This window comes from Antedon bifida, chromosome 3 (genome assembly GCF_963402885.1).
Source record: "Antedon bifida chromosome 3, ecAntBifi1.1, whole genome shotgun sequence".
NCBI lineage: Eukaryota > Metazoa > Echinodermata > Crinoidea > Comatulida > Antedonidae > Antedon > Antedon bifida.
The window spans coordinates 31,568,216-31,581,450 of record NC_136228.1 but is presented as its reverse complement, the minus strand read 5'-3'; the positions used below and the strand labels follow the sequence as shown (position 1 = coordinate 31,581,450).

The 13,235-nt window shown below is 32.0% G+C and overlaps 3 protein-coding genes across 3 annotated transcripts in view; 2 read left to right on the top strand and 1 right to left on the bottom strand.

Moving 5' to 3' along the window:
• Positions 1 to 13,235, top strand: part of LOC144837513 (epididymis-specific alpha-mannosidase-like) — a 128,299-nt gene that overhangs the window by 96,734 nt on the left and 18,330 nt on the right. The window lies entirely within an intron of this gene.
• LOC144837604 (ribonuclease P protein subunit p30-like) lies at positions 2,408 to 6,327 on the top strand. Its single transcript, XM_078692794.1, has 9 exons — positions 2,408 to 2,532; positions 3,082 to 3,131; positions 3,321 to 3,377; positions 3,491 to 3,565; positions 4,107 to 4,265; positions 4,460 to 4,606; positions 5,078 to 5,115; positions 5,555 to 5,634; positions 5,933 to 6,327. The coding sequence occupies exons 1-9, from the start codon at positions 2,451 to 2,453 to the stop codon at positions 6,103 to 6,105; spliced, it is 861 nt and encodes a 286-aa protein (XP_078548920.1). The 5' UTR covers positions 2,408 to 2,450; the 3' UTR covers positions 6,106 to 6,327.
• Positions 7,470 to 12,913, bottom strand: LOC144837539 (uncharacterized). Its single transcript, XM_078692710.1, has 11 exons — positions 12,804 to 12,913; positions 12,152 to 12,243; positions 11,813 to 11,902; positions 10,816 to 11,361; positions 10,458 to 10,580; positions 10,008 to 10,123; positions 9,694 to 9,772; positions 9,132 to 9,277; positions 8,946 to 9,029; positions 8,579 to 8,666; positions 7,470 to 8,217 (listed from the first exon to the last, which is right to left on the bottom strand). The coding sequence occupies exons 1-11, from the start codon at positions 12,862 to 12,864 to the stop codon at positions 8,074 to 8,076; spliced, it is 1,569 nt and encodes a 522-aa protein (XP_078548836.1). The 5' UTR covers positions 12,865 to 12,913; the 3' UTR covers positions 7,470 to 8,073.

The window sequence follows — 13,235 nt, the reverse complement described above, 5'->3', positions numbered from 1 at the left end:
TTTCAGTATAAAATGCAAAATGCCATAGAAAAGCAAGATGACTTATCGTTTAGGGGTGTATGATATAGAGGATTTTTGTAACAATATATATTTATATGAAAATGTATTTAAATGGTTTATATTTAGTTTTGTAACTGTGTGTTGTATTGTTTATATATAATATGGGTATTATTTTGGTGGAGAGGAAAACTTTTTTTTGGTATTCTTTACTTATAATGAGTTTGTTTAATATTTTTTGTAACGGAAGATGCATGAAAGGGTTTGTGGTAAAGACTAATCATCATTTTGGTCCTCCTTCAGTTCATCATTTTGATTTTTTTAGTTATACTATGATAAATCAATGCTAAAGCTTATAATAGTAAACACAAATATTCTATTAATTGTGGTCAAACAAGTTGTGCTGTTGCAGGGCCATGGCCTGTATGAAGCAGACAATGAGACCAATTTTTACCACCATCCCCGGCACAGCTTGTATACAATATCAATTATTTTACAAATGTTGTTGCCTTGTCTGTTTTGAACCTCTCTCTATGGTTTGTACACTATACATATAATGTTCACATGATTCACTTTTTAAAGAATCCAGCACAAAGTAGATGGTTTCCCCCCCCCCCCCTGTATTATCTGTATTATGTCATCTAAGTCCTCCATTTATGTACATCTGTAAAATATTAAACAAGTACAAAATAGATACAACTCATAGGTTTCATTTAGTCGTTATTAAGTGCAGTATTATAGTGTTGTAAGTAAAAACACCTCATATTGGGACAAAACTAATTTATATTTGGCTTTTATACTTTGCTTTTTTTTTAGAAATATTTTAAAGTACAGTAGCTTTTAAGTTTCATAAATTGTATTGTAGATTTATGTGTTTACTTTCTTTTAATTTTATAAAAGCTTAATTTTTTACCTGGACACGGAACAATGATTTTGTATGCAATGCTTCCTGTATTTATATCATTTATTTTTCTACTAAAGTTAATTTTTATTTAGTTTTATTTAAACAATTTGTTTTTATTTTGTGTAAAGTGTACACATAATTTTTAACAACCCGATAATTGTATAACAATGGTTATTATAATTCATTGTAATAAAATTAAGAATGGCAAGCTATTAAATGAATCAATAATATTCACCCACCAATATTTTAAGAATGTTCTAGTCAATCATGACATGATTTTATTTTTATAAATTATTAGATATAAAACATTTTTTTAATGTTAAAAATTTTGAAGGAAATTTAAGTAAGGAAATGTATCTACCCTGGATATATTTTACATACCCTGGATATATTTCACCTACCCTGGATATATTTTACCTACCCTGGATATATTTTACCTACCCTGGATATATTTTACCTACCCTGGATATATTTTACCTACCTTGGATATATTTTACCCACCCTGGATATATTTTACTTACCCTGGATATATTTTACCCACCCTGGATATATTTTACCCACCCTGGATATATTTTACCCACCCTGGATATATTTTACCTACCCTGGATATATTTTACCCACCCTGAATATATTTTACCTACCCTGGATATAATATTTTACCCACACTGGATATATTGTACCCACCCTGGATATATTTAACTATCTTGGATATAGTTTACCTACCTTCGATATATTTTACCTACCCTCGATATATTTTACCTATTACATTTATTAGTATATTACACACAGTAGTGGAGAGGGAGGTCTTTTATTGGAGTGGTTTTTTATTGGCATTCTGAATACTAATATTACTATAAAGATTTTAATTTCAGTTTAAAATACAAATTTTAGAAAATGAATAAGAATTTAATGTACACAGAACCATATTTGTTATCTTGTACAGTTATTACTACAGGTATATACATATCATGATGCACTATTTGTCAACTGTCTAATTCCAAATAACAGGGTTAAATATAAAACATGATTTTTAGTGCCTTTTCTGTATAAATGATTTCTTCTTTTCAAATTTCATGTGATAAAACAACTTATTCTGTCTGTAGTATAAACAATGGTACAAATTCCAGTTAAATAGATATTTTATTATTCTATAGATGTGTGTACATAATTTAATAATTATGGAAAGAGCAATGTTATTTTTGCAGTATATATGTATCATAATGCTGGAACGTTTTTATGTAAAAATTATTGAAATTATGTGTGCTATCAATAAATTTGAAGTAAAAAGATAATATGTGTTTGTGGCATTTTCATTTATTCTATTTTATGTGATAATATTGTTGTATTATTATATCATTGGCACTAGACTAGACTTTAATTTGTGCAATGATTGAAACAATGAATATGAGAGGAAATATTTAAATGATTACATCAGTTGAATCAGATGATTATTGCAAGAAAACCAGGTCAGCATTACAGTAATATATAGTATTTGACACTTTAGGCGCGCCATACGTGTCGGAACATAAACAAGTTGAACACGTGAAACATGGCCAAGTTTCACGATCTAAATATTCCTTTTACAACAGATAAAAAACAACTACAGAAGCTAATTGGAAGTGCTGCGAACGGTTTGTTTATTTGAATAACATTAAATAATATGTTATATGAATAATTAACTAAAGAAAACATTGTTTTGATGATTTATAGAATCAAGTAGGCCTAGCTAGGGCTACTACGTACGTTTTAGGGAGGCTAGCGAATCCATCCAAGGGAGGCCGGCGGTATTCCCGGCTTGTGCAGGCCTAGGCCAGGTAGGCCTTACTGGTCACCATGTGTGATTAACCATGGAGGTAAAAATTACCTCCATGGTTAAACCATCTTCATTATTCTATACTTTTAGCTCAAATCAAAAATCCAAAAATAAATGTTGTCTCTTTTTTTATTTATATTTTATAATATTAATAATAATATTTAATAATAATATTTAATATTTGTCTTTTTGTTCATTTTATATTATAATACTGTAGTAAAATTTAATCAATGCCTTAGAATTTTCAAATGCCAATACAGCCCATCCAATCCAGAAAATCTATAAAATTCAATATAATATTTTATTATTATTTAATAATAGGCCTATTATATATAAAATAATATTATATTAATAAATTATTTTGCAGCTGGTTATGAAGTAGTAGCTGTCAATCATGTTGTGAGAGATAAGAAAGGGGTGAGTTTAAATACTCTGATTCAGAATTGAAAATGTAACGATAACCAGTTAAATTCCAGCAACAGAATTTTTAATCAATATTTTGTTCTTTATTTCTGCATAAAAACATTTTAAAGTTTTACTGTTATATGTATGACATAAAATAAACAAAAACCAATATGATATTAATAATTGATTCATTTTTTGCAGTTAAAGAATGCTCCTGGACCAGTAGAACTACAGAATACTGACATTGCAAACTTGAAGGTTGATCTAGTTCCATTTTTTAATTGACTGAGTGGTACCTATCTCTTTTTAACATGTTTCAATTCCACATGTCATTTTTCTGAACTTTAAACTGTCTTATCAACTCTTTGCAGGTTAAAGGTAGAAGTCTTCAACAGCTGTCAAGAGTTACGCTGATTTTAAAGGACAACACAACATTTGCAAGGATGGTAATATGGTCTCTTAAACATGTACTAACTTTTGTAGCTTGTGGCAACCAGGACCCAGTGAAATGATAACAGTTGCCAACGCACCAATCCCTTGGTCAATATCCATGTTTCAGCTTAACGACGGTTATTGTTTCTACTGACAAAGTGTAGAAAATGAACTTGGCAAATGCCACTTCTAACTGTAAATTCTTTGTTATACTTACCTTTTTCCTTTCTTCTACGTTGACACCTTTTTGATTTTTATTCTTTTCTCTAAGCATTGTTAGACCATACATGGTAAAAAGCACCTCATAAATATTATACTGTCAACTCTCCCAATACTGGACACCTATGGGCTGGCCAAATATGTCTGGAAAGTCTGGTATTTGGAATGTGTTTTTTATGGGACATTTGGGACCTTTTGAACCTCAAGAAAAGTCTGTGTTCTGGTTTTAAGAGAGTCTAGTATTGAGAGTTAACTGTAATCATAATTATTATCATAAAAGATTATTATTACTTTTCTTATTATGATATTAATACTATACAGGATACCTTTCTTTAGTCAACAGACAATGCCATTCAATCATATGATCTGCTCGCTGTTCAACCAACAACAGACAAACTATTCCTGTTGACATGTACACAATTGGAAGTAGACATTATATCACTGGACTTCACGCAGCGGCTTCCATTTTTTATGAAATACCACCCTGTCAGAGCTGTAAGTTCTCAACAGTTTTAATTAAGTACTACTCTTCAAACTATAATGTTGTAAGTTTGAATGAAATGTTTGGGTTTTTTTTCAATGTACAGTAGAAGGGATAAGATTTCATTGATACTAAACTCTGTTTATTATTAGTTTTTCTACATAAATACAGTGGATTAGTGAGTGATAAGAGTCTTATTTTTCCCCAGGCTCTGGATAGAGGTGTACATTTTGAGATCATCTATACACCAGCCATCAACAACACCACTGCACGGAGAAACATTATCGGCAATGCACATGCATTAGTTGCAGTTAACAACGGAAAGAATGTTATCATTTCAAGCCAAGCTGAAAGAGTTAGTGATTTATGTTTACTTTATTGTATATTTCTTTTTTTTTATATGAAACAAACATCCAGCTTTGTATACAGTATTGAGTTTTGATCGTTTGTAAAACTGGTAGTACTTCATAACACACTTTCCTGGATGGGTGAATCTAGTGTATTCAAGCTGAGCAGAAATGTACCTGTGGTCATAGAGCTCTGTCTACACTATCAAAGTTTATGTGACAAAAAAATGTGTTGTGCCCATATATGGACATGATGATGTCAAATCACTACCATATTTGGGCACATCACACTTTTTTTGTCAAACTGGTTTGATAGTGTAGACAGAGCTTTACAGGTCATAATAGGTCTCTTTTAACCTCTATTGTTACCCAGAGTATATTTTCCTGCGAAACTACTACCATGTGCCTATGATAATAGTAGCTTAGAATTATATACTATTATAATTTGTTTAATCTTATTGTTATATTTTCTGTTTTAGGTAATGGAGATACGATCACCATATGATGTTGCCAACCTGTATCCTTTTTGTACTGTAAATAGTTGCTGTATATAGCTGCTGTATATATCTGCTGTATATAGCTACTGTATGTAGCTGCTGTATATGTCTGCTGTATATGTCTGCTTTATATAGCTGCTGTATATAGCTGCTGTATGTAGCTGTTGTATGTAGCTGCTGTATATAGCTGCTGTATATAGCTGCTGTAAAGTGTACTTATCAATCCATCTATATTGATACAAAATCTCCTAAAACTATATATGTACCATATACAGTAATACCATACTCGGGTATAATTCCACCCCCTTAATTTAGACTAAATTCAGACTTTGGTAAAACCATTAATGGAACCTGAGTATAACACGCACACTGACCACATTTCATAACCACGCCTGGCATTATACAGTATTATATACTTATATATATACATGTTAATATTTTCCATCATGTGATATTCAGCGGACTGTTGTTTGGTTTGAGTGAAAGCCAATGTAAAAATGCATTATCAAGAAACTGTAGGGCTTTGCTTATGCATGCTAGTGAGTAATTTTCCCTTGTTTATTTTACTAATTAAATTTAGATATATTTTAAGTTATTGTTATTAATTTAAAGCCTAAATAACATATATAAATGCAATGATATGTAAAATATATACTAGATGTTCTTCTGAATGTCGTATTCATGTCCAAAAAACACATTTCATATTGAAAAAAAAATGGGTAGCTCTTAAGCCTGCATGCCCTCACTACACTACAATTTATCATAACTATTTTTGTTATTGTAGTTAGTTTGATTAAATAATACAATTCAAAGATTCTACTCATTTATTTAATTTAGTTTCTAGAAAATCTGTTCGATCAACATTATCAGTTAGAAAAATTGAAGAACTTGCACCTGAAGAATGCTGGAAAGTAGAGGCCAACGACCCAGAGAATATTGTGAAACAAACGAAGACGTCAGAAGAAGATGAAGGCGACGTGGGAAGACCAAAAAAGAAGAGGAAAAGATGAGAATAAATTGACACATGATAGTGATATAGATGGTGGTATTCAATAAGACGACATATGAGTGGTGCAACGTATGATTGGTGTTAGGAGGTCATTAAGGTCACCAAACCAGTAAGGTGCAACGGACATGTCTTTGGCCTTTTTTTCAAATCACTTTTGTGGTTGAATGCAAACTGTATAGTTTGTTTTGTATATTGTATATATGTATTAAAAAAAACAAGAACATTTGGTTTTATCATGGTTTTATTTTGTTTTGTAAGACTCGTATTGACACTATTTGTTGTTAAGTGATGAAACTTGTAATATTACATGACTGAATTTCCAGTGAACAACACTGCAATTGGCACACTAATAGTAGAGAACAACTGAGACAACTAACCTAACACCCAGACAACAACCCCCAGGGCAACTGTGACATGCAGACTTCTATGCCCCACCCCCAGGACAACTCTCGCCTAGAAACTACCCTAGGACAACTACAATACGTAGACATTTACCCCCAGGACAACTACAACACGTAGATATTTACCCCCAGGACAACTGTAACATGCAGACATCTACCACCAGGGCAACTATAACATGCAGACGTCTTTGCCCCACCCCCAGGACTCTCACTTAGAAACTACCCTAGGACAACTACAACACATAGACATTTACCCCCAGGACAACAACATGTAGACATTTACCACCCCCTGGACAACTTTAATACCCAGACGGTCCTGGTATGGCCTATAATACAGATGGCCTGTAAATATATAATAGTAAGAAAGTCCAAGCTAAACAACCGCATCAGCTAGTAATACATGCCTGAACAATTGGATATAAACTCAGTGTGAGAAAAAAAAAGATGGTATAGAACTTTTTGTAATGAATTTTTTAATAAAATGAATCAAAATATTTCACAGCGTACAAATTCAAACACAGTATGTTGCATATTACAATAATAAAAATATCTTTATTCAACAAATAATTATTAATAAATCAAATATGCTGAATATAAATAACAGATGTCTTTTCCATTTTTGATAAATATAAAACTATTTATTAATATAATAACCCAATTTATTACAATGAAATATTACCAATGTATTACAGTGCAATATAACCATGTATTACAATGCAATATAACCATTGTTATAATACAATAAAATATTACCAATGTATTATAATACAATATAACCAATATATTACAATACAATATTACCAATGTATTGTACAATATAACCAATATATTACAATACAATATTACCAATGTATTGTACAATATAACCAATATATTACAATACAATATTACCAATGTATTGTACAATATAACCAATATATTACAATACAATATAACCAATATATTACAATACAATATTACTGTACCAATGTATTACAATACAAGAAAAGAATAGACCTTTTAAAATGAGTTTTATTAAATAAATATACAATCCATATATATAAATCCAAAGGCAAATTACTGAAAATAATGACAATGCTGTGGGTATCAGTAGCTGGTATATATATTGCATTTATTTGGCAACTAAAGCGCATTAAATTAAAACATACAAAATGGCTTAAATAGAAAGGAGAGAGGTTTGGCCTCTCATTGTACTTTAACAGTCTGAGGTATCGCCATAGTTTATCAACCTAGGTCTCTTTTACGAGTTACTAAATACAGTAACAATAACTAAAGGTGAATACTGAGCTTATACGCATGCATAGATTAATTCGTTTGCATAAATTACCGTCTCTTTCAGTTTACAAAACAAAAACTTGCTAATTATTGCACAAGGCACCCTAATGAATGAATGAATGTTCTGCTTGCACAGCATTTAAGCATATAAACCAATCTGTATAGACAATAAACTGATTTCCAAAACTCCCATACTCTTTTTACCCATACGTATACGGAAGTTGCCCAAACTGCCTATTCATTTCAACCACAGAGCGCTTGAAGTGTGAAAACCAAGCAATTATATTTAGCCTTCATTCACCTGCACTAACTTCCTTTATCGTTGCTTGCACTGCAACATGGTCTGAGCTAGCCTTGCGATTCCATTGCTCATCGTCTAACAGAGAAATGTCTTTTATTTCAAGATGCTTCGGTAAACGAACAAATATATAATCAATCTGTAAAGAAAGATTTATTAATTATACATGTAGCAAGCATTATAACTTGTTAACATTCATTAAAAAAAAATACTTTTGACAGATAATATAACAATGAGTGGAGTGAGTGGCTTGGTGGTTATGATGCTTGGCTACCAATCCAAGGGTTCACGTCCTGTCTTGTCAGGATTTTTTCTAATGACAAATTACAACCCCACTCCCAAAGACTTGTAATAAGACTGTGTTTATGTGGAGAATCTTGTGTATATGTTTGTCTTGTGAATGGGATTGCCACCTTTAAGAAAGATAGTGAATGAATTTGGTTATGGTTATCCTTGTAATTTGCCTAAATATATAAAAAGAACAAAAAACATGTACTTACTCGTTTCCTAAGATGTCTATCAAGTCTGTTAAATGTAAGACCATCATCCCTCTTTTCATTTCCTTGGTATACACCAGGGCCATCAGGCCTGAAGAAAAAATATGTAAATTCAAATAATGTTCAAAATGTTACCTCATTCATGCTCAGTTATGATTTTATCGATGTTGTAATAACTGCTCCAACAATTTCTTGTGATAGTGCTGTGTTAATTAACCTGATTGTGTTTTAAAAAGCCTTGGGTGTGATATGCTAATGCTGTTGTGTGTAAGATGGTTATGTAATAACATGATTCTTGGTGGTGTTATGTGGTAAAATGGTATCTCAAATGTACATTATTTTTATGGCCTAATACTGGTCGGCAAACTACCTTGGTTCTTTGTGGAACACTCTCCATGCGTCTTTTAATTCACTTGTCCATACACCATTAATATCAGTTTTACCAGATAAAAACCTGAAACATATTTGATTGATTGTATTCATTTGTTTTATATCAAATTACTCTATAAGCTTGCTATGTAATGCTTACTGTATATACTTGCTATGTAATGCTTACTGTATAGGCTTGCTGTGTGGTTCATCATTGAAATCTCCTAATAGGATAGCTGGTCCTTTAACTCCACTCATGTAGTTCCAGATTTCCAAGACAGATCTGAACCTAGCAGATGGACTGAGTGAAAGGTGGGTCACAAACACATGAACCTAGAAGAGTGTAAGAAAATAGATATCGATAATACATATTAAAAGGTTAAATGCATTACTAGTTTTGATTTTTCAACAGGAAAGAGAAAGAAGTAAAAGATCATGTATTAAAAATTGCCAAGTGTAAAATGTTAAATGTGGGACACAAGAGGGAAGGGGAAAAAAGGTTTTGAATTTTATGGGCATCAACTATCAGTACACTATTCTAAAACTTTGTGTCAAAAAGACTTTTAAGCCGACACAGGATGTTGAATGTTTGTTTAGGTAAGCCTCCTGACTGTCACTGTAAGATCATGGATAAACTAGAATCTTACAGGAGGAATTACATTTTTCTTAGTGGAGTTAAGAGTCGCGAGAATTGAACCCCGGACCTTGGGATTGGAAAGCAAGCAAGCTACAGCTCCACATTAACTTACAACACCAATATCAGGAATGATAATCTCAGCTCGGAGACAGATTCTTTGATGGACAGAATCATCGGCATCTGAAAGATTCCTACAAAAAAAAGGAAACTGTATGTGACAACAAAATTTGATGTTCCCATATATGGACATGATGTCATACCACTACCATAACCATATTTGGGCAAAAATTTCTGCCCAGCCATATACACGGGAACACCCAAGACTTAAGCTACATCTTTGAATTACTGTAAAATACAAAGTTTGTGAATGGATTTTATACATCACGGTAAAGTACCGTCGGTAACTGTTATTGACATATTTAGTACCTTGATAATAGGATATAGTCATGTGCTACAATGGGATGTTTGGAAAATATCGCTAAACCTTCTTCAACTCTTACTAGATCTTGTGAGAAATAGGAAACGGCGGGTTGGTACACAAACTGTAAAATAAAGAGAATTTTAAAATTACTGTAAGATTACTGTAAATTTGATTTTTTTGCTTTTGTCACCGACAATAACATTAGTGACTACAACCTCTATACCATACTTTGGGACACAATTCAGGGGGACATCCCTATTAAGGGTCTTTCACATCTGTTCCGGCACCGACAAATCAAACGTCAATGTTTCGTTTTCGTTTTTTGAGGCCATGCACCAAACGATATGCGAGTAGCCATGTGAAAACAACACTGGTACATATAATAAAGAGGAATAAAATGTAATGATGGTGATGATTGTAATACCGGATATGTAAATTACATTCCATTTACTTACCTGGTAGCCAGGTAAATAGTTAGCAAGGTGTTGCACCTGAGCAGGTCCAAGTTCCTCCCCATTTAAATGGTCAAATCGAACTTCCTGAAACCCTATAATATCACTTTGACTGCCTGCAACCAACTGTAATATAAATAATATATTTATATAATAATAGTTTTAATATATAACTTTTAAACTGTCTGTCCGCTCCACGTTGTGTGTAAATGGTCATTAGGAATAGCATACCCTAGATTCCATATTTTTAATACTGTTAAAGCTATTCTGTGTAAATTGGCCTTTATACCATAGAGATATTATAGTTTTCACTATAATATCTCTATGATTAAACATTATCATAACTATAGATTATACTCACAGTGCCTAGTTGATTCATTCTTCTAACATAATACTTTGGATTATTTTCAAAACTATTAAAATTCCAAATATTATAAGATAAAATTTGTAATTGTCTTTGTGCTTCATTCGACGGTACTTTCCAATGAGAATTCGAATAACTTTCTGATTTATGACATCCATCCCCTAAAGATAATGGATTCTTCCTGAGAATACTTGAAAACGATTTGCTAGATGGAACCACATGACCATCACCCAAGCTACTTGATTGGTCAATAATAGTAATATGATCATCAGTAGTTTTACTAGCCTCGTTTATTTCCGAACTGGAATTTATGCATATCCTTGAGTTTGTTTTATAAAATGTGTGTTGAAAAATAAATAAACGGTGAGCACGATCTTTCGTTATTAATAATTCGTGAAAATAAGAACTGTTGCTCCATGACAGACCAAGTCTGTAATTAAGTCCAATTATTGCACGTTTTGTTTGTATTTTTTGTTTTCCTTTTTCAACGAGGTATTCCTTCTTGACATAGCGGGTAGCACCATTTACTGTGTAATGCAACTTCTATGAAAAGCAAAATTAATAAAGTATAAATTAACACACAAATCTAATGTTTTAGTACTGTAATTTTATTGTTTTTTGGTTAGTGTTGTGTTTTGAGGTCAATCATACTATGGGTGCTTCATAGGTTAACTAGCTTAGAATTAATTATTTAAACACACAAATTTAATGTTTTCGTACTGTAATGTTAATGTATTTTTGGTTTATATTGTGTTTTGAGAACAATCTTAATATGGTCCTTATAGGTTAACTGCTGTTGTAAATAAGTCATTTTTCTAAAAAAAAAGCTGGGAAATTCCAGAAAGGCTACAGAATACAAGTTCATCCATCAAGAGATGGCATCGGAAGATATAGATGAGTATTATTATCATTTATTATGTAAGATTCGATCTATTCATGGATTTAAAAAATGTTGTAAAAAGCACTTATAAATAATAAATAAACTGGCTCTTACCTCTTTATGAATACCAAGAATATCAGGTTCTGAGTTAAAATTATTGTTTGCCACTAAAGACTCATATTTTCTTGCTTTCTCTTTGGCAAACTGAAACAAGAAAAATTATATAACATTTAACAATATATATAGTATAAATCCAAAGGCAAATTACTGAATGACAATGCTGTGGGTATCAGTGGCTGGATCTCAATGGAGATACAAAAAAAAAAGCAAAAAGCTAAATCAATACGATATAGAGTGTATTACTATTACTAGGTTTTTTGTAGGATGAACTCTCACAAAATTATGCTGCAGTATCTCAGGGTTTTTTACTTAATGTTACTTAAATTCACATACATGAATAACCTCTGCAACATCAGGGTGATTGTGGTCCACTTCATCTATATGTTCTCCAAGAATTCCTCCATATAAAATGCTGCTTTGCATAACTGAAATACAGTGACATATAATTAAACAAAAAGTTACAATATTAAAATAATTGAAACAAGAAAAAAATACATTATATTGTAATGACAATGTGTGTGGATGTAAAGTTTCTTATCGGCACTGACTTCACTGTTGTTGGCACTATTGATTGTGGGCATCCAATTTATATCATTGTACTATTAATAATTGACATGATCAACCATGATTGTTCAAATTTTAAATTGACAATGAATTAACAATCCATTCGCACCAATCAATAGCATTGTCTATCACAAACAATACATAATATAGGCCTAGGCTAGACTCAATTTATTTACTTACCTAGTTAGTTAGGCCTGAGCTTAGTTGTTGGATCGCTTACCAACTAACCAAGTGCTAGGGTAGGCCTCGGACACTCAAGAGTGTTTAGCCGCTAGTATATTAGGCCTATAGGCCCAATAGCCTACTAGGACAAATTCTAAGGAAGTGATCCAAGAAGAAGTCAAGTGCCTTCTTTCTAGACTTAATCAATATTCTATGACACTTAAAATAGATAAAAAAAATATCACAACTTATTAATTACCTCTAAACAATGAACACAATAAATAAATAATGAGGTTATGCCTCAAATAGGTAATAAACATCTTATATAAGCATGATCTGCCAGGCTCTAGGCCTAGTTTTTTGGATGAAGCTAGGTACTGGTATAAATAAATTGCTGACATATTGAGGGCGCTTTATAAAGTAACTTCTATCCCATAATGCCTACCAAAATGTTACACATTTTTGGACAAAGTGGTTACTTGCTAACATATTGAGGGCGCCTTTTCTCTGACTCAATTCTATCCCAAAATGAATTTCAAAATGTTACAAAGTTTTAGACGGAGAGGTATAGGTTTTTTATATTGCACCAGCATCTACAAGGGAAACAGGCAAATACAGATGCAATTTATTTTCAATGGTAAGGACAAAATCTACCACATGGTGATAGATATGGGAGCCAAATGCGCCTTCA

Excerpts from the sequence above, each read along its gene's own strand:
- LOC144837604 (XM_078692794.1), top strand. The coding sequence starts at position 2,451 with ATGGCCAAGTTTCACGATCTAAATATTCCTTTTACAACAGATAAAAAA. Across the intron at positions 3,132-3,320 it reads TTGTGAGAGATAAGAAAGGG|TTAAAGAATGCTCCTGGACC; the intron begins GTGAGTTTAAAT and ends CATTTTTTGCAG. Across the intron at positions 3,378-3,490 it reads CTGACATTGCAAACTTGAAG|GTTAAAGGTAGAAGTCTTCA; the intron begins GTTGATCTAGTT and ends AACTCTTTGCAG.
- LOC144837539 (XM_078692710.1), bottom strand. The coding sequence starts at position 12,864 with ATGTTTATTACCTATTTGAGGCATAACCTCATTATTTATTTATTGTGT. Across the intron at positions 12,244-12,803 it reads ATTGTGTTCATTGTTTAGAG|TTATGCAAAGCAGCATTTTA; the intron begins GTAATTAATAAG and ends ACTGTATTTCAG. Across the intron at positions 9,030-9,131 it reads CCACACAGCAAGCCTATACA|GTTTTTATCTGGTAAAACTG; the intron begins GTAAGCATTACA and ends AATATGTTTCAG.